The sequence below is a fragment of the Etheostoma spectabile genome, chromosome 7 (assembly GCF_008692095.1).
Source record: "Etheostoma spectabile isolate EspeVRDwgs_2016 chromosome 7, UIUC_Espe_1.0, whole genome shotgun sequence".
Lineage (NCBI taxonomy): Eukaryota > Metazoa > Chordata > Actinopteri > Perciformes > Percidae > Etheostoma > Etheostoma spectabile.
Window position 1 is genome coordinate 5634158 of NC_045739.1, and position 26629 is coordinate 5660786.

The 26629-nt window shown below is 41.3% G+C and overlaps 1 protein-coding gene across 13 annotated transcripts in view; it reads right to left on the reverse strand.

Moving 5' to 3' along the window:
• The window catches only part of tmcc1a (transmembrane and coiled-coil domain family 1a), a 43428-nt gene extending 19105 nt beyond the window's left edge, over nucleotides 1-24323 (reverse strand). Inside the window, exons 1-6 of one of the 13 annotated variants that reach the window (XM_032520522.1) lie at nucleotides 24206-24302; nucleotides 23408-23513; nucleotides 23101-23179; nucleotides 15245-15361; nucleotides 12644-12689; nucleotides 10788-11167 (exon numbers count right to left, since the gene is read on the reverse strand). In XM_032520522.1, the coding sequence (XP_032376413.1) occupies nucleotides 10788-11167; nucleotides 12644-12689; nucleotides 15245-15361; nucleotides 23101-23179; nucleotides 23408-23442 (657 nt within the window). In that variant the 5' untranslated portion in view covers nucleotides 23443-23513; nucleotides 24206-24302. Of the gene's footprint in view, nucleotides 1-8088; nucleotides 8320-10787; nucleotides 11168-12639; nucleotides 12690-15244; nucleotides 15362-23100; nucleotides 23674-24205 lie in introns of those variants that run through there. The other 12 variants (XM_032520525.1, XM_032520521.1, XM_032520519.1 and 9 more) reach the window with 12 other exon arrangements.
• Between the last annotated feature and the right edge of the window lie 2306 nt (nucleotides 24324-26629).

Here is a 26629-nt window from a genome sequence, read left to right on the forward strand (position 1 = left end):
CTCCATGTCTGTTGCATCATATTGTCCACCATACTGAACACAGAAGGTAAACAGATCTACATCTACATTATATGAAAATGTAACAGTCCATAAGACTATAAAAGGCTTGTTTAGATTAGATTAGATTCAACTTTATTGTCATCACACATGTACAGGTACAATGCAACGAAATACAGTTTAGAGAGTTTAGAGAGCCTCCGAGCCGCAGCTAGTGAAAGCGCCGCCACATGCACTCTGAAAAGGATATATGCAGACAGCAGGATAATACAAGACATAATATAATGCACAAGACTACATACATGAAGGAATAATTGGTGTATGGTGTCTGTGGATGTGAGTGCGTGTGAGACACAAACTGTGTGGGTTGTTGAAAAACAACCTTGTACAAGGCTTGGTGAATAACTATTCCAGGGATGAGTGTAGATTATCATACCATTATAGAACAAAAACGCAAAATGTAACAATAAATGAATATCTACTAACTACAGGCAACTTAAATATTAAAAATCAACTACATCTCTAATCCACGAGGGGGAGCTAGAGTACAAAATATTCTACACGTGTCATCTGCTGTATGGACAATTTATCTTTGACAGCACATTTCCTGACAGGTTTCCTGTCAATAACCCTTCTTATTTTATTGCATTCTTTTTTTTTAATCATTCCTCCTACTAACAGACATGAAGCCCTTTATGTAACATAATTCTGACATAATGTGGCAGTCACATTAAGGCACACAGGGAGGAAGGGAGGATATGTCAAGGAGATGAACAGAAGACATGACAAGAGTGAGGGGGGGAAATAGTGTAGCCCTTGTGGTTATATATTATTTCAAGACAGATCATGAGTAAAGATTAGAAAAAGTCATAAAAGATGCGTGTCTATGTCAGCATGCAGATGCATATTTCTGATGCTATATAGATTTCAAATGGGTTTTCAACCAACTGCAAAATTTGCTTGAACAAAAACAAACATACCTCCAATGCTGTTTCAGGGGTTTAGAAGTAATTTTCCATTCTGTTGCAAAAATTAAAAAATGAAATATTTGTAGGACACTGACTGACACACATGAGAATGCGAGAATTGGTTCTGGCTTTAGTGGACTCAAAATATGACAACATTTCCCTAGAGGTTGTGATCAGATTTGAATTGTGTGTGTGTGCATGTGTGTTTTAAGTGGGTCAGTGGAGCAGAGCTGAGCTCAGCGATCTATAGCCTCATCTATAATTCATCAGAATTACACAAATGATAAAAGCTAGACAGAGCAGGGAGTGGCAGGGATGCAGAGTGTGCCCTCTCTGGGTCTGTCTTCCTGTTTTTTCTACTCTCCCTCTCTCAGAATGAGCAATTTCCCTTTTCAAACAATCTACTCACCTTTAAAGACTACTACTCTACTCACCAGTAAAGAGAAGAAAACCAAACACACCAATATGTTTTTGTTAATAAAAAGATGCACAGCAGTGTATTTTGACAACACAAGTCAAGTCATTTTTGTACCTAAAACTGTTGCCTTAGTTAAAGACAACGCTGTACACCATAGAAATTGGTCTGTGTTTAAGGAACAGACATGTGGGTCAAGAGTGACCAGAACATCCTCTGTGACTGAGTATGACCAAATATGTGGCAACGGCTGAGAAAATAGCATAGATGCACGTGCATGACCACACTAATGTCCTCTTTCACAAACACAAACCAAAAGGCTGCAGGCCAAAAATAAATACACAAAAGATTACCCATGGTGATTCACTGCTGACATGTACACATAAGTGCACATATCCCCTTTACATTAACAGCTGCACCTCCAGTCATTTGTCCGTCAAACTCCTGAAGTTCGAAGACGACCCCACCCCTCTTGCACTTATCCCTGAGTGGGGATGAGAACGCTTACAGGGGGAGATTTACCACCTGGTGACCTGGTGCAGTCAGAACAACTTGGATCTAAAAAAAGACCGTGGAGAAGGTTGTGGATTTCTAGTAGCTGCTAGAACGCCCCCATCCCCCTGGGTGACTTCCCAGTCAGCACTCTGGAGCCCTTTCACTTCCTGGGCTCCATCATCTCCAGGATCTCAAAAAAGCCCAACAGAGGATGTACTTCCTGCGACAACTAAAGCAATTGTTCAAGACAATGATGGTGCACATCTCCTCTGCCATCATTGAGTCCATCCTCACCTGCTCCATCACCACCTGGTACGCTGCTGCCACAGCCAAGGACAAGGGCAGACTGCAACCAATCATTAGCTCTGCTGAGAAGGTGATTGGCTGTAATCACATGCTATATTTCTACTGTTGTGAATACCAATAGCAACCAGCACCGGATTAGGGCGTTGGCCTATATATATTATCAGATATGATAATTAAAACAGGCTGGGGCTATGCTTCAAAAGGAAGCACAAATTATTGGGTGGAGAGTTTAACCACACACAAAGACACATGTGCGTTATGCACACACATGCACGGCTGCAAACACAATATAAGCATTTTATTCAAGGCTACTCTCTGGATTGTACATAGTAGAACAAAACATTCACATTGCTTGTATTTATTTAGTTTTTTTATTTTCTTTGTAGTGAAAGACAGGAGTCCCATTGAGGTCTTTTAACTATCAAGCCACACTTTCCATTACTGACACTGCCACACAATTCACAACTCTCTTTGTACATCATTCAGAGGACTTCATTCAAATACGCATCAGAACAGGAACAGGAAACAGGCGTTTCTTTAGCACTGAAATGTAAGTGATAGGGTGCCATTGCAACACGTCTCCTCCTGTGTAGCTCTGGCATTTGACAAACTTGACAAAAAAGAAAGCTTAATTACAAGGTTTAGAACAAACAGTAATTAAGACAAAGTATTTGGAAAAGAGTCTAATTTTAGAAGACACCCTTTCTCTGCTCTTAGAGGTTGCTTTTCCACCACACAGGCTGATGAGGTGGCTGTGAGATAAGAGGGTGAACCTGTGAGCATTGAGCTGGGTAAAGCCGCTTGAACATTATCCTGTTACCATGGAGATGGGCAACCGGCTTCACTGTCTAAGAACTGGACACAGATGAGAGGGAGAGAGATGAGGAAAAAGTGAGGTCTAAAAAAAAAAAAAAACACAGTCTCTACATGAAGTAAGACAAACAGTGAGGAGGTAAAGAGTGAAGATAAAGAAGTAAGAAAAGAAAAGAGGTGAAGCATGGCAATACCAAGCAGTGGAGCAGATTGAGATCCTTATTCAGTGAGGAAAACCTCCTGTTTGATAACAGCTCCTGGACAAAGCCACATGTGTCTCACAAATGCACATATATCTGACAGCTGACAAATTGGAAAGGAAGGAAAAACTTAAATAAATGAGCGTTGAACAAATGTACGTGATGAGCATAAAAACGCTGTAAATCACACGCTCTGGTCTTCCAATGTCAATCCAGTTCAAGGTTCAAGTTCACGGTTCATTCGTTGTCATTGTACAACACGGGGTTGCACAATGAAATGCAGTTGTAGTCCCTTTATGCTAAGAAATAAAATAAAAAACAGTAGTGCATTCCTGAAAGTGTTTCCCTCATTCAGATCAAGGGTCTAAGGACAGAGGGTGTATACTGTACAGATTGTAAAGCCACTTTGAGGCAAATGTTTGATTTGTGATATTGGGCTATAATAAATTAAAATTACTTAACTTGACCAGGTGAAAGTTACTAATCCTGTGAGAAATGTGGTTAAATGTTTGGTTGTCAAAATAGAGATCGTAAGACATGACAATGAGATTTGTAGCACATCCCCAGTCCAGAATATACACTGACCGATGGAACATTGTAAGCACTACTTAACAATAAAGTGTAGAAGCCTTTAGACAGCGCTCTCCACCACCACCATTAAAACAGCAAATGAGGTGGTACTCTTTCTGAAGAATGGTGTTTGAACTCTCCTGTAGAGTTTGAAGACTTGTTGAATCTATGCCAAGGAGCTTTAAAGTTGATCTGGTGCCTCATGGTGGCCCAACACCTTACGAAATTTGACATCCATCTGAATATGAACAAAGTACACAAACACACACAAACAAACAACTACTTTATTTTAAGAGAAAGCAAAGAACAGCGGATCCATTGTGTTTGATTCAGTAGATGATGGTGTTTGTTCTTCTGATCAATGACTGTCTCCTTTTGTTTGTCTAAGATGAGATGAGGGATAGAAGACTAGTGAGAAAACGACAGGGAGCTCAAATGACTAAAGGGTTAATAAGAAGGCAAGGACAGGAGTGGAGGAAAGATTACACAGCGGAGAAGCAAGATTAACACAATTGCAAAGAACACATTTTTTAGACCTCCAAAACTTGGTACAAAACCACAAGCCACAGATCTGCAAAACCCAATTACTACTTCCTCATTTGACTGGAACACAGTAATAAGGTCTCATAATTAATGTCAACAACTCAGAACCACAGAGAGTCATGATGGTGCACTGACAACAGCAACTCAAACATGCACAGTGCCAGAAAAACAATTTGCTCTGGGCCGGGTAGTTGGCAAACACAGATGGAGTGACATCACCTCCAGCGTGGACTAAGAGAACATGCTTCATCATCATAGCTGTAGCTCTCGCTCTGCTGAAAAGGCAATCGAAACTCAGTTGTTTAATTATACACAGGTTTGACTGTGCGCTTCTGTGACTGTGCTTACTGTGACTAGAGGGAATCTGCACTGGCAGTGATAGGACTTGATAGTTAGCATATGCATCTGCAGCCCTTGTTGTATAGAACTGAATGGAGTTTGCATTGCCAGACCTATCGCCACAGCACTGGTGTATGGCCTGGTTACACCACCTATCTATTATAGGTTAGGGGAAAAACATTCTTGCCTGTTTGTATTCCTTTAAATGATTCACAAACCCCCGCCCCCCCCGACAGCAGAGAAAGTGAGAGGGATGGGACATCCGAGGTCGTGAGAGATGTGCCGGATGTCAGGCTATATCCCGGCAATGTACACATACACAATGTTGAGCTAGAACAAAAGTAAAAGTGACATAGCAATAACCTGTTTGTCTTTTGCAGCTTTTCAAAAAACTCAATGTCACTAACATAGTGTCAGGACGAGCAATGGGGTCCTGCTGGAAAAGGGCACAAATGCTTTCATCAACACACAGCCAGTAGCCTGGGGTGGTGAGAGATGATGAGAGCAATGATGAGGATGTTAAACTAGCAGGGACGGAACAAGCCTCAGGGGACCAGGTGATGTTCGGCACCTCCCACTGACTCGTCTCCTTACTGCTCTGACAGCACAAAACAAATCCCTCATACCAAACATGGCTTTAAAAATCTATGGAAATTGTAAGAGTGGGAAAAAATCCTTTGTACTAAGGCAAAAAAAAACTAATGTAGAGTTTGAGGCATTTTTAATGCATTGTATTTATTTTGTCCATCCTACTTCAACAAACCATTTTCATATTATAATTCATTACTCCAAATTTATTATTTTATTACTTTTTTCAAGTTGACCATAAAGTTTAATTAAATTCAATTTGTTACCTTACAATGTACCACAAGACTTTTCTTGTTCTTTTTATCAACGTAAGCTCATATGGACTAAAACATAATATATTTGCCTCTATTAGATTTAACCGATATACTCACAAAGTCCCAGACCCTCTTCCCTGTGATTCAGTATTTTCCCACTACACATTATGTACAAACTATCTTGTTTCCAAGAGGTTTATTTATTTTTCTCTTTCTTAACCAATCAGTTCATTTAAAGAATAATTATCTTAACTGGATGTTGCTCCAATAAAGTGATTAAATATGAGGTATTTTCTTTCAAGATAGTTGAGAATAACTGCAGGAGAACATGGGATGTTGTTTTTGACATAGCAACTAAATATGGCAATAGACAAAGGAAGACAAAGGATGAGCAGGAAGACAGATGGAAATATGGCCTGGCCTGGGGGACAGACACCGGGTCATCTTGGCCCTGGAGAAGGTTAAGTTCTTCAAAGACAAACACAGCTTTGGTCTCTCACAGACACAAACATTCTAGACTGTGAGAGCCTCAAGGCTTGGCTTCTGTTTCATTTCAACTCACTAGCTCATATCCCATTACAGCCTACTCCCTGGTTCTTTCCCATCTCATGTCTTCCATCCGGACACTAGACACATCGCACCTGCTTTTACTCCTGTTTTATCTCTCCATCCCTTCGAGAAGAAAGAAAAGACCAAAGGAAATCTGTCTGGGATCAGGCCTTCCAGTCTGAAAATGAGACTGTGTGTGTCCATGTGCGCATTTGCGCAAGTGCATGTTGATACTTCCACACATATGGACACCCAGCAGCACCATTAGACAGAACAGGGAGGGTGTAGTCAGTCAATCAATTAATCAGCAGCTAATTGTAATTAATGAGTGCCAGCTGCAGAACAGCGGGCTCTTAACAGAGTCTTGCTGAGTTTTAATACAGTCCCTCTACTCTCTTTAACAACACCACCACCAGATAGATAAATCAAACTCATAGACAGTTGTAGAACACAGTAAACTAGCCTGTTCTTGCAAATTAGTCATAAATATGCTGCAATCTGCAATAATCAAATATTATATTTATTGTATTAATTACATCCCCTGGTGACGGCTCCTACAAACCTTCTACAGGGTTTCTGCAAGTTTTACCAAGTCAAATTTAAGACCTGTTTAAGACTATTATAAATTAAATGTAAAACCTAGCTGACTGGCTGCAATACAAAATGCATGTTGGTCTCATTTGTAGTCATAATACAGCAAAGTATATTTGCTCAATGGTGTTTTTTCCCTCCAACGTTGCCTTCCAGGCAGCTAACCCTAACCTTAATCCTAAACATAACCATAGCTGCGCTGCTTGGAAGGAGAAGTTGGGGGCTAAAAACACTAAACACCGTAATATTTGGACAAGCGGAAGAAAAAACTACAACCCCGCAGAATAAACAAAACAAACAATCTAAAGTGCTGCGGGAGGATTTCAATGAGCATAAGAGATTACTCTTTAAACGTTATTAAAGTACAGTGCGACATGGATTTAGGAAAATTGAAACCTAGAACACATACTTGAGCAAATTTAAAAAAGGTCCCATGGTTTTTTAGTATCTTTTTTAAATATTTTAACATTAATATGCATTCCCCCAGCCTGCCTATGGTCCCCCAGTGGCTAGAAATGGCAATAGGTTAAAACCAAGCCCTGGGTATCCGGCTCTGCCTTTGAGAAAAGGAAATCTCAGATGGGCCGATCTGGAATCTTGCCCCTTATGAGGTCATAAAGAGCAAGGTCATCTCCCCTTCCTCTGCTTTGCCCGCCCAGAGAATTTGGCCCACCCATGGGAGCGAGATATCATGGCTTTCAAACGAGCAAAGTGGCAGTTAGTCAAGGCCACACCCCCACTCTCCACCTTGCCCCCCCTCTCCTCCTCAATAGCTACAGACACAGAAATGGCACGTCCTGAGGAAAGCCCATTGTGGGAATGGCTCTAGTGGCTGTAATTTTGCACCAAGGCTAAATTTGTGGAAAGAGACTTCAGATATGGTATTAGGGGACCACTAAGGTCTATATAAAAGCATCCAAAGAGCACCATGTCATGGGACCTTTAAGACGTTTTAAGGCTTAAAAATTTGATTTTAAAATTATAGATTTTTTAACACCTCACAAACACCATGCTTCTAGGCAGCCCTTCTTACTACTGTAGCATGAGTTAAATTTTTAACAAGAGAGATAACGTGCAAAAACAAACCACTCAGTTACTTTATGAATCACACTACATACAAGTAAATGGAAACTGCAAAAATGACGCATTAAAAGCTTTCTCCCCAGTTGTCAACTGGCTGAGATATTAGTGTGCATTATTTCTGCAACTAACAAAAGAGTCAAACTTCACTATTTTGACAGCTGTCCTGAACAAAGCACTGCTCAAGCAGCCAGAACAACACAAACTCTTGACACAGTACCAAATAGATGGAAGACAGAACGATGAACTACCACAGGGCTTTGCCAGCAGAAAATGTTTACAACAATTGAGACTTTAGCCATGAATGGAGCTGCATTATGGAGCTAGAAAGACACAGACATGGTTTTAATGACTAAACAGCTTGTGTTTTTTAAGCTTACCTTGGAGTACTGTCTACGAAGACTGAAGCGCTGTACCATCCTGACTGATGGTACTGTCCTCACAGCTGGAAGCCCTGTCTAATCCTCTCCAATGATATCCCTCCAAAGTACACACTGCCTCACATAGTACAGTCTACATTCACACATATACACACACACACACACACACACACACACACACACACACACACACACCACACCACACACACTATCCTCCTCTTCAAACATTCATGAGCACACACATTACTAGTCTACACTGCTTTCGTCTACTATGCAAACACAAGTGAGGACAGAGAGAGAGAGAAATAAAAAGGGATGGAGAGAGAGCAAAGATAAAGACAGCTCAGCTGTGTTGCCCTCTACTCGTATTCACAGTGATCCCCTGAGCTCACAGACACGGTCACTCACACAAGATGCTCACACCACATGGCTATCAATTCAATGCCCAAAAGATTTCCAGTGTACACACACACACACACACACACACACACACACACACACACACACACCCACACACACACACACACACACACACACACACACACACACACACCACACACACACACACACACACACACACACACAAACACACACACACACACACAACACACACACAAAAATTAGGTCTTCCAGTCACACTCCTAAACATCCTCTTCTAGATAACATTCACACAACATGCGTCACACACAGCCAGTGCTCAGCTCTCACTCATCTAGGACGAGGCAAGGTTGCCTCCTGTTTCCTGTCAGTGAGCTGAAGGGTGGAGTGAAAAGGAGGTGGTGGTAAAAGAGGAGGGGGAGATGGTAGAAGAGGAGGGACCAGCTGACTGCCTATACTAACTATATCCAGGGACATAGGGAGGGGGAAAGGGAAGGAAAGAGGAAGAAAAGGCAACAAAAGTGCAGGGGGGAAATTGGTGAGAAAAGAAGAAAAGAGAAAGAAAGAAAGAAAGAAAGAAAGAAAGAAAGAAAGAAAGAATCATCATTTCCTGATACACCCTCACATTTAGACAAGCTACTCAAACCCCGACCTCCACTAACAGCAGTATGTCACACACCTCAAAAGTCAACCCCACTGTTACTATGGCAACCCAAGCAGGGCATAGCTAAATGCAGCTTGCGGCAGGATTTGGTGTAACAACAGCGACTGCTTGGATGACCTGAATGACATTGCTGTGTTGCCGTGTGGAGACAGGGCTGAGAGATGGACGAGACAAGTAATCATCTCTGCCAAGAGCGAGCAACGGACCACAGAGAGGTTGATGGTCGTCCATCACAGCAGCAGGACTGAAGGAGCATAGATGTCTGGCTCTTAGCCCTACCCTGTCATCCCAGGTGAGGTCACTCCCATAGGACTGAAGGACACTTAATGTTACAGATGAAGAAATAGGAAACAAATTTCTTAAATTCAACTCCCAGATTAAAGCCATTGGTTCATATGGATATCAACGCCTACTGGTCTAGACCTACTGGCCAGTGCCCACTGCTGGATTGATAACATCACTTAATATGTGACACACTGATACGGAGTCCTTGTCATGGCTTATTTAATTTGCCCACAGATCAGTCTAGTCTACAACAAACATGAGCTCATAATTCATCACCTCTACCTCCACATGAACCAAGCCCAGTGCCGCTCACAGCAGGTTGGCTGATCTGACAGTGACCTCTGGTGGCAGACAGAACAAACTGAAGTATTGTGGTCAGGTGGTGAAATTACCGAACTTGAGGTAAAAGATCGGACTGTTAAGGGCTGGGAGGTTTTAACAAACCAACATACACAACACACACAACACACACAACACACACACACACACCACACACACACACACGCACGCACGCACGCACGCACACAGGCACACGCACAAATTGATGCTATTTTCCATTACGAACATGGCAGAACATATAACCCCATTCAATACTTTTAATGATTATTGGATTAAACACACAATGGTCTTACAAAATGTATTTTAAAAGATAACTTAAGTACTACATGAATAAATGATTATTCAAGCAGAATACTAAAGAAAGGATTTTAAAAAAGTACACTGATGTATACAATTGTTGTATTAATACTATTTCTTTCTAAAAAAAAAACATTAAAAAATGTTTTTTAATACTCCTGTTAATACTGAACATTAAAAAAATTCCTTCCCTTCCAATGGACGTGATGGTTTACAAAATATAAAGTATATTATATTACAAACAATATAAGTTATTATGAGCAGTCTGAGTTGGTCAAATCAGGTGAATTTTTTCAGAAGTCATTTTAGTGCAAAATTCCTCCTTTTAGTTTTTCCCACGCATAGCGTTCACTGCTGCACTATGGTTGAGGGATGGTAACAAAAGGCCGGTAGGAACAAGAGAAATAATTAAAGCAAGGAAAACTTGTTTCAATGGCACCTGACAATTGTTTTAAGACTCTCATAAAATTGACTTCACTGTTATGTATTATTGTGTATCTACACGTGTCTCATTTGTTAGCAAGCTGCTCCATAGATATCTGATAGACAGCAGTAATGGTAGACCTAATCTCCGCATTCACAACTGATTCTGCCAGGGATGTTACAACAGCAGCAAGGTGAACCTTAGCTTTTGATTGACAGTTCACTGACAAACAAGGCCCGACACCAGTGAAAGTAAGTAAGAGAGACATATCGATAAGCCTGTGTAGTGAAATCTTGTGCAACTGTCACTTACCCTGTCCGTCTCCTCTGTGGAGTGGTAACCTGATGACAGCACCACATCGCCCCCGGTGCATCCGGGTGTGGGGCTGCTGGGTGTGGTTTCACCAGGGGAAGAGGAACGTGGACGTCTGATGTGCTGCTGTGGATCGTGGGTGTGGCGGCGGTGCGGGGCCTGGGGGCTACCTTTCAGCAGAGGATCGCGGTCTCCGCTCCCAGACCCGGATCCTTTACTGCGGCGGCTCTGCAGGCTGGTCCCACGCCTCATCATGCCCACAGCGCCTGAGCCCTGGCCAGCTGCAGAGGGAACCACAGGAGCAGAAAGGTGGTCAGATTCAGGACAGCAGGGCCCCAAGGCATCCTCAGGGGCAGAGGGGGAGGAGCCACCTGCTGACACTACAGAGGAGGAGGAGGAGGAAGACGAAGAGGGGATGTTGGAGCGAGAGAGGCGTTTACGTTGCTGCTGGAACAGCTGTTTCAGTCCCTGGCCAAGAACCCCCATGCTCTCCCTGGCGTTTTGGCTCATCTTACTGAAGGAGGGGTGCTCTGACTGGAATGGGGCCCTCTTCAACCCTGGGCCTTGTGATCCCCCTGCTTCTCTTCGCGCTCCAGGAACTAAAATGGGGCCCACCCCCTCTGACCCCCTTTGACTGTCATCCCCCTGCTGCATGTGTCCCTGCTGACCTCTCCTGAATAGCAGGGAGGAACTGCCCTATTAATCAGTCTGCTAACACTTCCCTCTCTATATGTAACAGATGCAGAGGGCCAGACCAGGAAAATGACTAAATGACTACAGGAGAGAAGAAAACAGTAGAGTACAGTAGAGAACAGTGGATGGAGAGAAGGGCCTGTCTGATGGAGGGTTGGATCGGCTCAGTGGTGGTCAGAGGGATGAATCCAAAGGGGGAGCATGCATCTTTGATTCAGGAACAAGTAGCCATGCTGGTCTAGCACAGAAAGAGAGGAGATGGATAATGAGAGGCTGGAATGTTTCCTAGATCCAGTGGCATGAAATCACTACTTTTCACTTTAACTTGTGACCATTTTTATCTTTGAAATTTCATGCAAATGGTAGAAATTGTGAATGCAGAATAATCAGTCTGCAGGTTGGACAGCATTAGGCCCTGATCAGACGGAGCGTCTTTGCAGGATGCAAAATGAAAGCTGCATCGCACTGCGTTTTTTGATGAAGATGCCCCGATCAGACAGAGTAATGCTTTTGTTATTCTTGCCAGGCAACCCCCGAATCACCCGTCCTTTGCCAAATGTTATTTTGCTCTGAAGTTAAATTATGTTGAGGGCTTTTCAGCTTTTAATGGAAGTTGTTTTTTACTGAAGAGGTGCTCCTGCAAATGCATGAGGGGCACAGAATGGAGAAACGTGTGGTGCTCAGCACCGCTGAAGCAGCAAACAATGCTTCACTTCACTCACATTGAAAACAATGACAAAAAGCTGCCTGGCTGTGAAAACACACTCAGTCTAATTGGGTCCTTACTCTGAATTTATGTACCAAAATGAAATTGCAATCTTAATTTTAAAAATAACATAGGACATATACTGTCAGTTTAAAATGTTATTAGACAGGCTGACTCAGTGACTGCTTTGCAAGGCATCTGAATCATTCTACATTCAAACAGGCAAATGTTACATGAGCAAACATGAAGTAATGAAGGAAAAAAGCTGGATCCAGGTTAGCCAGCATGATACAAAGATCACAAAACAAAGTACACATTATTTCAAAAGTAAGCAGGTAAAAGAAATCAGGGGTCAGAAAGGAATATGAGGCAGGCAGAATAAATGAAAGGATAAAGAGAATAGGGGGTGAGAGAGGGAAAGATATAAGGACTCACATTGGGGAAAAACCCCACCTACCATCAGCCCAACTGTCAGCCAAGCGTGACTCACTCTTGTGGATTACCTGAGATGGAGGGAGACCAAAGAAAGAAAGAAAAAATTCAATCTTCAATATAATCACCAACCTTAAGATTCTCAAACAATCAGGCATATCATTTGTAATCAATAATCATTTTCACTCTGAAGTGCAAACATGATAGGCATACTGAAAAGAACATGTGCAATAATGTGTGGCACAACTTTTTTGTGTGTGTTCCTCCACAGGCTCATATAGTGTCCCCAAAGGCATCCCTTCCTTCTCCTGTTGTGGTATTAAGACACAATGGCTTCCGCACTAGAAACAACATACAGCGCAGTGTCACACACACTGAACACAGTGCATGAAGGCCTCCTGCAGCGCTGCACACTGCCCAGCTGAATCTAAGTCAGTGACAACGTCAGAGTAGATGCCGGATAACAAGCAGAAGGAACCTTTTGGGTGGAAGAGAGATCACCTCAGAGACCCATAGACACACAGGAAGGCAGCCCGAGCCTCCATGCAGCATCGCTCATTTAGAGCATAAAAACAAGCGAGGCAGAGGGACAGTTATATACTCAAACTTCATTCCTTCAGCTGAACTGTCAGGTCCTGAAGAATAACACAAAGTTGGGCAGACCGGGACATACACTCAAATAAATGAAGCGGTGACAGGCTTCATTCACATTCACTATGAAAACAATCATCTGTTCAGTTTTACACTACGTCCAGAGACAAAAGGAGAACGAACACGAAGCTACATGCAGGTAGATATCGCTTTTCACAATAGCCACAATGTCACAGCAAAGAGAAAGCGTATTCATGCACATAAACCCATTCACACAGCAACTTTTACTTTCTCCACAAGCTGATCTTAAATCTGATCTGGTTTAATCTTTTCTGTTTATCACGCAGATTCAGACCAGCAGATACTGATGTGCTTAAAGAAGTTATGTGTTAATAATTTTGGTGCCAATCAGTTAAATGTGACTGTGACCTGCCAGAGAGAAAGAGAGCAGGTGTTGAACAGGTTCAGTCACTGGCTATAGCCTTTCATACTAATAACAACACAGCTTTATTTACTGATTACAGCTGGGCAATATATTTTAATAGTTTGACCAAAACTCATTTGTTTTTACAAAAGGTTAATCATAATACACAATTATGTTGCAAATGCTCAACTAACTATACCCCTCATAAAATATATCAAGGACATCTGCTTGTAGGGCCTGGAAATAATAAAGAAATGTATTAAAGTATTAAAAAACTTATTTTACAATGGAGTTTATTGCAATGAAAACATTCTTATTTAACAAAACTGTGCGACGGTTTCTTTTTTCAAGTTAATCCTATTTTAATTGTCAGTTTTCTTTTTCTTTCTTTCAATCCTATTTTGTTTTTTGTTGTTGTTCCTTCCTGCGGGAATAAATAAAAACTCAGACTTATGCTTGCCGATATCAATAGAATAGTGTTATATGATTATTGCAATATGAACTTCCTGTATGACCACACAACACACACACACACACACACACACACAGAAACAACTACATCCTGTTCCTTTGGTGGAAAAGGTCATTTTGCAGTCAAGCACGCACACATGCATGCATGCAGATAAACATGCACACTTGTTTTTGCATGCACCCTCAAACTGATTGGCATTTTTTGGCCATCACAGTAAAGTGTAATTGATTATGAAGAGGCACTGAGGGGTTTTCGGAGCTTGTGAGTGGAGGGGTAAACCTAATCCTGTCCTGAAGCTGCAGCCCTGTCCTGACCTTGGTGCCCATCCTTCCCTCTGTGTCTATAAATCCCCTCCTTCATCCCTAGGATGATCCCAAGCTAGATTGGATGTTTTCTTGATTGCCTACAGTTATATATTCAAACTAAATCCTCTTTCAGGAGCCTTCAGAGGACAAAAGGTTTATTGTCAGACTTTGTGTATATTTGTGTATGTGTGAGATGTCTTGTATCTTTGTTTAATTGAAGAAAGGCTTGTCGTTCCACCTTTATGAGGTGATGATGCTAAAGGACACTAGATGGATCTTTGAATGACGACAGTCCTGTTCTGACCAAAATTACCAATATATACTACTTGGACATCAAAGCACATTGACATCAGTAGCCAAACGCTACTGAAAAACTGCACCAGTTAGTCTTATTCAGCATTTGAGAAAAATTAAATTGAGAAATTGAGATTGAAAATAATATGGGAGGGATAGACATCTTAAGTTCAATATCATTTTTCCTAACACTGAAATGTTTAAACGTCTTTGCTCCAGATAATGTTAACAAAAATGTGATACTTTGTTGATCCTCTTAGGAACATTCTCCCTTCACCTTCACCTCGGATCAACCTGCAAAACACGTATGGATGTATTTTGGTTTATTTAAGCCCTGTCCTCCACCGAAACAGATCAGTGATTATCAGTGAATAACAGGTGTCAGTGACAGAGGGGATCAGCAGCCTCAGTGAGTCAGCATGTTTCTCAGAAATGTCACAATACTGTCAAAGGTGAATTACAAACGACCACATGGACAATGGCCTCTCTGGAACTTTGTTACCCTCACTCATGCCCTTGTATAAATACACACACACATACGTCCTTGTCCTTAGTTCTGCAGCTCATTCCATTCAACCGAGCTGCCACTCGTCCAAGCCTGCTGTCATTGTCTTTGGAGAGATGGTGAAAGCTCAGCAGAACACTGGCACTGGCAGACTGGGAAAAAAAAACAGCTCACACTGACAATTTGTCATTTTGCAGACTGTGGCAAGCATGTGAGAATTGCTGTAATATAATGGATCCAGTATTGTGATAAATAGTCTTCTTTTACTTTCCTGATTTCTTTGCTTTATTTTAACAAAGCTCTGTCAATTGCTAGTGTTTAACAAGGAATAACAATATCACAGCTCCCTGGAAATGCTCACTTTTGCTTTCTGGATAGAAAACAGATGCAGCTTCATCAAAAAGTCAAACAGGTTATATTAATTAAGCTGTGGAACTTAAGTGTTCTAAAATTACATCCATTATCCTTATTGAAACAAAGAAGACCAGCAAAGGTGATTATTCAAAAGGAGATTAAGCCCCCACCGTTACAATGGTGAGATCAGTTCAAATAGCTAAGTGACAAAGCAGACAATGTGCAATCTAGCATAACCTGAGATCATGTATCACTACAATGCAAAGTATTATAGTCTTTTCATGCAAATTTTGCAATAGGCACTTACTCTTCTTGACTCTTGAATTTAGTTCTGCTCTTGGCATAAAAAAGTTGCAAATTTAGCATGACCAACACAAGTGGGGGTCAATCTGGTCTGTGCTCTTTTGACACTAAAGCAGCCATGTTGTTGTTCATTGCTAAACACACAGTTGGTTAACTCAAAATATGGCCAAAGCCTAGACAAACCCATTCAGTATTTCCAGAAGAGTCTGAGAGTTGGCATGGAATAGACCACTCTTTGTTCCCTCTGCACCAAACACAGGCCCATCGCTGCTCTTTGTGCTTCGCCTCTTTCACTGACAGACACACATCAATAAGAGGGGAATTAGGCCAGAGAGTTCTGGCAGCGATGCTTGTGTGTGAGCGCATGCAAAAATATGTGTGTGTTTTTAATCGGAGAATGCCAGAAAAGGAAAGAGAAAGAGAGAGATAGACGGAATTATTTTGTGTGGGAATGTGCATGTGTGTGCGTATGTGCGTGTTGTCTTTGACCGATGGAAACTGGACCATATCTCATTCAGCAGCTGCATCATGACAGCATAGGCAGGAAACAGGAACAATCGTTATTGTATTTATGTGTGTATGTGTGTGTGTGTGTGTGTGTGTGTGTGTGTGGTGGTGTGCGTGTGCGTGGGGGGGGGGGGGGGGGGGGGCAGAGAATAGCACAGTTGTGTCAGTTCTGACGGGAGAGCGGGAGATGACTTCAGCATACTGCAAAGAGTGTGATAAGAGACACAACTCTTTGTATCAGACAGGGAGAGTGAGTAAGTAAAAGAAGAGAGAGAGAGATAGAGATGTACAGAGGGATGTACAGAGCGTGTTACGCCTGGCTGTGTCGGGTTCACCTCGGGCGCCCAGTACAGAGCGTGTCTGAATGAGGAGGTGAATGGCAGGTAGTTCCCTGACAGAGGGAGGCACAACGCCCTATTGTGCAAGATTAAACCCCAAGGGAGTTCCTGCAGCCAGAGTTGCGCTCAGCTTTCCAGGAACAAGACAAACCAAAAGCCACACAATCATTTACTCATGCTGACATTGAAAACCACAACTACACATTTTTCTTAATGACATCATAGACTTGCATTCAAAAGAATAAAAAAAATGTTGTCTGCTTGTACAGCTTCCAAGAAGACTATTATTAGAGATTCCCACATGATATCTGTGTTAACCTGGATACACTTTTTCAAAATAGTTTTAATCTTGAACATATATGAATGCTAGCTTGAATAAAGAAGAAGCTGCATGTCTGGATGCGGAGGATACCCAATATTTAAGTCATTTTATCTCTTGGGCAACAGGAGCCATTGTCATCTGTAAGTACATTCCTTGTTGGCAACCCCCACACATATTGCTGTGAAAAAAAAATACAAAATGTACATCACAAAAAAACAGATACAAACACATATGCACACATACACATCCACACAAATGGAACAACAGGTGATATACTGGGTATAAAGCAAGTCTGAGTAATCTGACTACCTAACTGAGGATGTAAGGTGGAATGATGCAAAGACAAATCAACATTGAGACTTATTTCATTTCATCTCTACAGAGGAACAATTACAGTTGTACAGGGCTGTAAATATGTATCACTGAGGTATAGGTTGTACAGAGGGGTCGGAAAGTGGACAAATCTAGAAAGCAGCACAGTGGAGGAAACATAATTGGTGATTGACAGTGAGTTATCAGGCTGCATGTTTAACATGTTGGATGGAGCTATACGTTTACTGGGGATGCCTTGTTTAAGTCACATCTGTGCTCAACACCACAGCAAGTGCCCTAATGCATAATCCACCATGTGCATGGAATTGACACTGGTCCATGTTGACTACAATTACAACACTCTAATTTGTCTTAGCTGACGGAGTGGTGGTTTTGAGGATTTCATTTTGTTGCTGTTTATTACTAAAACAGATGTTCTGGGGGGGGGGGGGGGGGTAGAGAAATTAGTAGAGTATGTAATGCATTTTAATCCCTACAAAGTTGCCTTTACTTATACTAAACTGATAGGTGTTTAAGAGTGGTCAGGCCAATTTGGCCAACATGGCTCATATTCCACCCGCTCTGGCAAGGTATCATCAACTGTCAACAGGCTGGAAACCACAGACACACCAGCTGAAATCCCATACCAGGGATTGTGTTAAAGTGGCAAAACCAAAAGGAATGACAATGCGTGTCAGTGTCAACACACACTTTGTGTGAATGAAGAGAGAAACCTGCCAGGCTCACATGTCAAAGGGCATCTGGCTCTTTGTGGTGCCAGCAGGTGAGAACAAATTTATGTAGTCAGTTATAAATCATTCACATCATCACATATTTAAATAAAGGTTCAGCCAGATCTCTGAGCACAGGTAACCAGACACCTCTACAGCGTGGGGATGAGCACATCCAAGCTCTGGTCTTTAAGCTCTTAGGGTTTATTCAGACTAAATGAGGCGGTCAAGCTATTCGCCGCAAGGTTGTGCAGCAGTGGGAGCGTCACTTAAATGGCTTGTGTTCTTTAACCCACCCGATGTAGCACAAGTAGACTGTATTTGTCAGATCTTTTAAAGATCTTAGCATTATTGACCGCACTTAAAGGCAGCTTCATTTCAAATTTTTCAGCTGTTACACTAACTCCTGGGCAGTAAAGTGCTTGTTACACTCATAGTGTTTTCAGTTAGAGAGATAGATAAAGGCTAACTGAACAAGACTCTCACACTGCCTCAAAATGGACTGACAAATCTGATTGCCGGTCACTAGACAAATCTTTTAATCCTCAACATTTTCTACATAAACTTGTCCTTTAATACTAAAATGTTTTTAAAGTGAAAACGCTGGTGACGCTATGTGATCCCTGCTTCTTTTCTGCCTCCGTCTTCAAACAGGAAGGGATCAGAGGGAAGCAGGCAGCTCGTTGCCACTAGAAACCACAGCTTTTCATAAAGGAATTTCACCTTCATTCTGGAAATGTGGGAGTCACTCCTACTGGAGAGAATAAACCCAGTCTGTCCACATGAAAAGCACAATGGTACAGCGTTTTACTAGTAAATGTTTCTTGATGGCATTGGGAAAAAAATAGAGCAGGGGGGGGTTTCCTCTCTGAGATACCACACTTCCTCTTTAGCCACGGCTGACCTTTGGTTGAGAGAACAGCCAAAGCAATGCCTGAATGATGCTGAAATTGTTCAGACTCGAAAGGACAGAAAAAACTAGAATGCTGCCTTAAAGTTGTCTGACTCCGCCAACAAGTAATGTTGCAGTTTACATCTGTGTCTGTCATATAACATATGCAAGGAAGGAATTTGAAGGAATTCAATAAAAGACAAAACGTAGATGCTTCACACACATCTTCAACCTGGCAGCAAAGAAGATCTATGGTTCTAGCACAGTTTCAAGGTGGGCACTCAAGATTAGTGTTGCTAATTCAGTATCAGACCAAATGTCTGCTCTTCTGTTCCTGAGTATGGCGTAGAATAATAGCCCGAAAAGCATTTTCACATAATCACCGGCAGCGTCCAACCAGCGTAAGCATAGGTTCGTTTCGGTGGAAAAGAATTCCAATGTTCGACCGAAACCGAACCCCATAGAAAAGCCCAATATTCGGCCCAATCCAAACATGAATCCTAGATTCGGTGCATCGCTACAGTATATCAGACATCAGTATGCGCTGTTTATCAGACATATGTGTAAAATGTTATTGGAGTTATTGCCAAAAATGTGTAATGTGAAGTCACAGTGACCTTAGGCTCCCATTGCCTGACCTATCGCCACAGCTAGGTCTGGCTACACCACTTATCTATTCTGGGATAAGGGGGGGGGGGGGCACAGTCAAAGCGCTGCTTTGATTGCAAAATAGATAGAGAAGATAGCAGAAGGGGCTGGCACATCCTGTGCGTGAGACTGGCTTTATCCCAGTAATGTACATCTAGTAAGCTAGACTACAGTGACCTTCACCTCCAAAATCTAATCAGTTCATCAGGTGCAGGTGAACATTTGTGCCAAACTTAAAGACATTTTCCTCCAGGCGTTCCTGAGATATTGCGTTCACGAGTATAGGAGGGATGGACTTAAGTACGGAAAGACGTACGGACAACCTGAAAACATAAAGCCTTCGGCCACGGCTGGATGGTAGGAAGGCACTTACTGAACATTTTCACATTATTTGTTTGAAAAAAAAAAAAGCACAACGAATTTAAAAGTACAACCTATTACTAGTAAAATCATATAATACTAGACAATATCTAGTGTCATACGGTGGTTAACGTGATATCATGACTTTGCGTAAACATACACGCTCACTTGCTTCAACCAAGCGACGTGCTATCTGTATGCATTATGAGCTATTCGCGAGTCTACTCTGTATAGAAATCTGCATGTATGTAAACACTGTATACAGCGGACATAAACATATTGCCAGGTGCCGTGTTATTGCGAGAAGAAAGTAACGGTTGAGTTTAGGGAACGTCACACGCGGGTGGGTTTAGGAAAAATAATCGGTGGAATTTAGGAAAAGAACAACAGGGTTGGATTTACTAAAAGAAGAAAGCGACGGTTGAGTTTAGGAACCGTGACATGTGGGACGCAATTCCCGGTCTCCTGGGTGAAAGTCCTGTGTTTCACCCATCTACCACCCGACCAACTTCAGCAAATTTTTGCCCCTTTCATACTACTTGCTATGGCGCAAATTCCCACACATTTGCAGGGTAAAGTAAGTCAATGGAAGCCAAACGGCGATGATATGCCATTAAAAAGTGAAAATGCGTCTTGATAACACGCCAATAAAGGAATAGTAATTGGCGTGTCATACATACGCCATTTCATGGGATCAGTCTGAGGTGGTTGTTTCACCTCAATTATGTTAGTATGCAGTGAAAACTGCATTGGCAAGATTACAGAGCAATGTTCATTGTGTTTTTGTTGAGAATCATCAATATTATCATATGATAATATTGATGATTCTCAACAAAAACACAATGTTGTGAAAATGTTGCATCTATTATATATATATATATATATATATATATATATAATAGATGCTATTGGTTTGTTTTTAAAAATTGTACAGCCATGTGCCTTCTGTGCCAAACACTTTTGTCCAGGTGCCCTCAACAACTAGAAGGACTCTAGCGCAGACGCAAAGACACGATCGCTTACCAGCGTCCCACTCGCAAAAACACTGCCGGAGGTTGTGTAACACTGCCAAGAATGTAACCCAGGTCTTTGCTGTATGTCTCTCTACATTACACAACATGTTTTCATCTGCAGCAGAGGGGAGGATCTAAGCATAAAACAAGAGAAATGTATTTGTTTTTGCTCAAAATGTTCTTTACTTATTGAATTATTAAATGTGGCAAAATATTCTGAAACATGAAATAATGCATCTATCCATCTTCTATACCACTTATCCTATTCAGGGGTGCAGGTGGCCTTAGCATGGCATACATGTAGCAAGAAATCTAGTACATCTTGGAAGGAACCCAGCCTATCACAGGGCTTAAAGCCCTGACACACCAACCCGATTATCGGCTGTCGGACAGTCGAGGTCAGTGACTCGAGTCTGTTCCGTGTGTTCCGTGCCGCTGTCAGCCGGAGAAGCCGTTGGCCTTCATTTGGGCCGATTTGACATGTTGAATTGGAAGGCGGGTAGTCGGACTCAATGACCAATCTGATTAGTGGAATGCAAACCCGGAACAGATGAGTGGGATGAGCGTGAATAACGCCTCTCAAAATCTGACGAAAATCTTTTAAACTGACCTTTGTTGATCTGAAATGAAGACAGATTCCGCAACTGCATGGCCCATTTCTTGCTTAAAATGCCATGACGGACTGGCTTTGAAATTCCGGAACAGCCAGACCCATGTGGCGCATTCAACCAATTTGCTGCCGGTTTTCATTTTTTGGGGCAACGATACAGATTAGCGCCACATGCTGTTATGGAGACGTATTACATCTTGTGCACACGTAGAACGTACGATCAAGTCAGCGTCGCTTCAGTGTGTTCCGAGGAACTTTTTTGACCAACTCTGGGAGACTGTCAGTCTGACCGCCTTTTCTGCCAAAGGTCGTCCATTGGGTTGGTGTGTCAGAGTCTTTACACATCTTCATAAACTGACAAACACAGTCACACCCATAGGCAATTTAGAGGTCAATTCACCCAAGCTGTATATCTTTGAACTATGGGGAGAAATCGGTGTTCCTAGAGGAGATGTAACTTATTTAAACAAACCCTAAAATATCAGAAGCAATTTTCTTATGCAGGAGTTTCATGCTGATTGTAAAATAAATTAAACTATTATATAGAACAGCAGTGGTTTTGGAAATATTACTGGCATGCAGAACAATAATTTATGCATGACATTAAGTTTCATTAAGTTCAATTTCTCGTTTTCGTGTCATCTCTTTTAACCCAACTCTAAATTAGACATTGCCAAATAGACCCACACACATTAAATTTAATGTAAACAATCAAAAGATTGCAGCCACTCTACAGGACACGTGACGTCACACACAAGTAAAACCACAATATAAAATATCTAACTTCTTCCCTTTTTGCATCATTTCCTATCAAAACATCTAAAGTCTTTTCAACAGAAGTATCTACCAATATGGATATTACATGAAAACATCACACACCTTTAACTAGAATCTACTTCATGTCATCTTTCTAATCCAGTGTCAGTGTGCAGCTTAGTTGTGAGAAATTCTGACTTCCTGTACACACGGCCCATTAATCAGCCCCTGTGACAGTCAGGCAAGCATACAGCAAGCTGTGTTAATCTTGTGATCTGGTCTAGGATAAGCACATCTTCACCACAACCAATGCTAAAGTTTTACATTAAGCTGAGTCAGTAGAGATGGCAACTCCATATTTAGGGAAAACTGAGTTCTATTTTGTTAGCATTGTGCACGCAAACACTACACATACACAAACACATAGCACTCCTACAAAGACTTTCAATTCTAAGCTCAGCTCCCAACAGGGAGGAGGAGGAGGAGGAGGAGGAGGAGGAGGAGCGTCATCGTGGTGGTCTGACTGTCGGAGTGAGACATGAATGGCTGCAGTGCCCTGAAGGGGCAGCCAAGCTCTCAGCCACTTAGCATAGTATACTGAACAGATAGTGGGATACATATCCCTGACACTTCTATATGTGTGTATGTATACTGTTCATACATGCAGTACAGGGGAGAGAGAGAGATGAAAACAGTTAGCACAGTTATCAGATTGGATGAGAAGAGTAAGGGGGTGAAAACAAACCTTCAGTCGACATTCACAACAACATAGTGGATTTCCTTCATTGCAGAGAAGATAACCTGCTACATCAGCCCCACAGGTCTTCAAGAAAGAGAAGAAAAAGTGAGATGGAAATAAGGCTTCCTTGGCACATTGTAGTTTCTGCATCTGCTCGACTGTGTGTGAGAGTGTCTATGTCTCTCTCTAAACACTGATAAAAATAGGTTGGGGTGGAAAATACTCCACTTTGAAAAATATTAGGCATCAAATGTAATAACAAAAAATACTAGGCATCAGATGTAATAATGAGGCTGCGGATGTCCATCCTTACGGGCCATGTAATGTCTTTAGCCCATCACATTGCATTAGCCATTTGAGACTCAGGTCTCTTAAAGGTCTATTAAAACATGTGTAGGTTGCAACTGGCAGGCCCCTGGCTAATATCGTGAGAGACAAGGGACTCATTGATATGACTGCATCATAAATTAAAAATGGTTCATGAATTAATTGGAAATGAACACCTAGCTAATCACAACTCTTAAGTCCATAACAAGCCAGCAAAGTCTTAAAACAAATAATCTTATTTCCTAAGAAATTGCAACGACACAAACCTGCTGTACATGTATCTATACTATTCTACAATGTAATTACTTGTACTGAAGTAGGCTACTGCAGCAAAAGAACCGCATGCGAATGCTATGACAACACAGGAGATGAAATATGACGTTAATGACTGTTACGAACGTTAAGTTGAAAAACAACATACTTTACGCTCTACAGAATTAGTTAACGTCAAAGTAGCTAATAACAAACGAGCATTCGTTTATATTGTGAAATTATGTGAAGCAACGTGTATAAAGCTAAAAAAAAAATCGTTGAAATGTTAGTTCAGTGGCATTCAGTGAGTAGCAGCAGTGTGTTAACCTATTTTATAAGTCTGTACTGTGGTAACAGTCCCGTTAGTGTCAATGCACAAAGCTACTGTTTTGATGAAACATCTAACGCTACATCGACACTCTTAACAGTTTTTCAACGCGGCACAGAGAGACGCCGCACATATAACACAGAGGTACAAACTCACGGTAAACCCACCCCAAAAAAATAAACTAAAAATATATTTCACACTTACACGGGTGATAGCAAACTGTTGGAGCTGACACAGACGTTCAGCGAGCAGCACCCCTCCTCCGAGTACCGTCCGCCCCACGGTCGCTCGTCCGCTCTCAGTTCTGACGTCATGGCGTAGGACGTAATCTAAAGCGAAGTGGCCAAAGACTGACACATAAGATATGTTGTGATAAGAAGCCTCACTTGCGTATTAAAAATAGCTACACCTATAGCTACACCTCTGTTTCAGACATGAAGCCCTTTTTTAAGTAGCCTACCACATACATGTGTGTTTAGCATTACTAACCAAGCAAAAATTAAAGTCTCAGTACATTTTAGTTCCAAAAATGGGTTGCTGATTTTTAATTGGTTTAAAAATTAGATCAGGAAGTCATCTGCTAGTAAATGCTTGGATGACATTAAAGGGTTGGTTCACGGTTTTTCAACCCAGACATTTTATTGATGCTTCCAATAAAGGCAAAACAATGAATTCAACTCATATACAGTATGAGTGTTGCTTTAGTGAAATAGTAGCGGTAAAGTTACTGAGAAAGTGTAAATGGGGAGAAATTAATGACTCATGTTCTTCCCTCAATCCTGATACCCAACTGAGATGTCCTTCAATCAAGACTACTCCTCTTCACTCTAAACTTATCCAGATCCGAAAGCCTGTAAGAAATTAGCACAAAGGGTGTTCACCTTAACTATTTTAAATCAAAGTCTGTTCTAACTTTTTCACATCTCTTCAGTACTCCTCATACAGTGGTCAATTATAGTGGTCTTTATTCTGGATCCATGTCCACTGTACGCGAGCAGACTGAAGCTTAAAACCTGATAAATGAAATGTCATCATGTACAGTGGTTCCACATGTAACACAACTTCAGCCTTTCTGTTCTCTTGCCCGCTTGGAGGTTAGCATCACGCACTGTTGGAAGTGTTTAATTTCTGGATAATAAGTGCAACGTGTCCTTCTCACAGCCATGGTTTAAAACAATTTAAAATACATTTCCAACAGCAATGCTAACTTTGTGTTTAGTAGAGCGAAACCTGTACACACAATACATAAACGTACAGATTGCAAAACAAGTATTTTCTTAGTCTAAGATAAATTATTTCTTTAGTTTCAACATTGCTGTGGCAACACTCCCACATTTGTTGTACAATCATTAGGAAAGCTAGAATTGAGGACAACTGTTCAAGGTGAGGAACGTTTAGGAGTTTTAACATATAAATATATATTGTATATAATTCATGTTTGAGGTCTTTTTACCTTTTTCACATAGTCCCCTATTAATCCCCAACAAATAATTCATGATACAGATACCTTTTTTTTTTACACAAAAGCAACAAAATGTCTGCTGTGGATGGATACTTCTTAAAACTTAGACTCAAATATGTAGGTGATGTATATTTGCACGTTTCATTCATCTGGCAATTTAATTTCTGGAGGATCTATTAAATGCTAAATGATGGCATTTTATGCCGTACTTGTGCTGTAATTTCCTTCCACTAGATGGAAACATTGACACAGACATGCACGTAATAGCAGTTGTGTGTTTTGATGGTGGTCTGTATGAGAACATTGCCTGTCTCCTTGTTATTCAGCTTTTTAAGACAACTTTTTAACTTCATTTTGTGTACTTTGTGAATGGCTGCAGGTGATGAAATACCCTGTCGGTCCAGTTTATATATTCTGAGTGGTAGCTGAATTGGAGAGTGAATGGACTCCTGATAGTGTTTGGAGGAGATAGACTGAGAAAGTGGAGGGAAGGGGAATATGAGGATACATGAGAGTTTGAGAAGGGAGAGTATTGTCTGTAGTGTGTGAGTGTGTGTGGATGGGTGTTTGTATTTTTTTTGCTTCCCCCTAACATCTTTTCTCATTGGCCGCCCTCATGTCCCTGTGTTAAAATGATTGTTTTCTTTTTGCCCTTATAGCGTAACTCTTGCCAAAATGCAACCTAGGGTCTTTTTGTGAATGTACCCGAGTCAAACGTTCATTTAAAAGGATAATAAGGACGGAAGTGCCATTTTTAAGATTTACCGTATTCTCGCTTTGGGTCAAATGACCTTTTGAATGGGAGTGCTAGGGGCACTTCTATCATCACATCAAAATCACTATTTTTAAAACACTACAAACACTGAAAACTTTGCTCAACGTATCACCAGGGGCTTTAGATTAGATTAGACAATACTTTATTCATCCCACAGTGGGGTAATTCCCTTATTACAGCAGCAGCAGTTTCCTACAGTAAAAGCAAAAAAACAAACAAGGAAACACACAAACAATAGGCAAACAACAATGAGCAGAAGGTATTGAATGAATGTAAAGTGGCATTAAATAAAAAGGTAAAGTGTGGTTGCCATAGAACAAAAAACTATATTGCAGTTTAAGTAAGTTAGTGACATTAAAATTAAATTGAATATGTCCCTAAATAATATAGC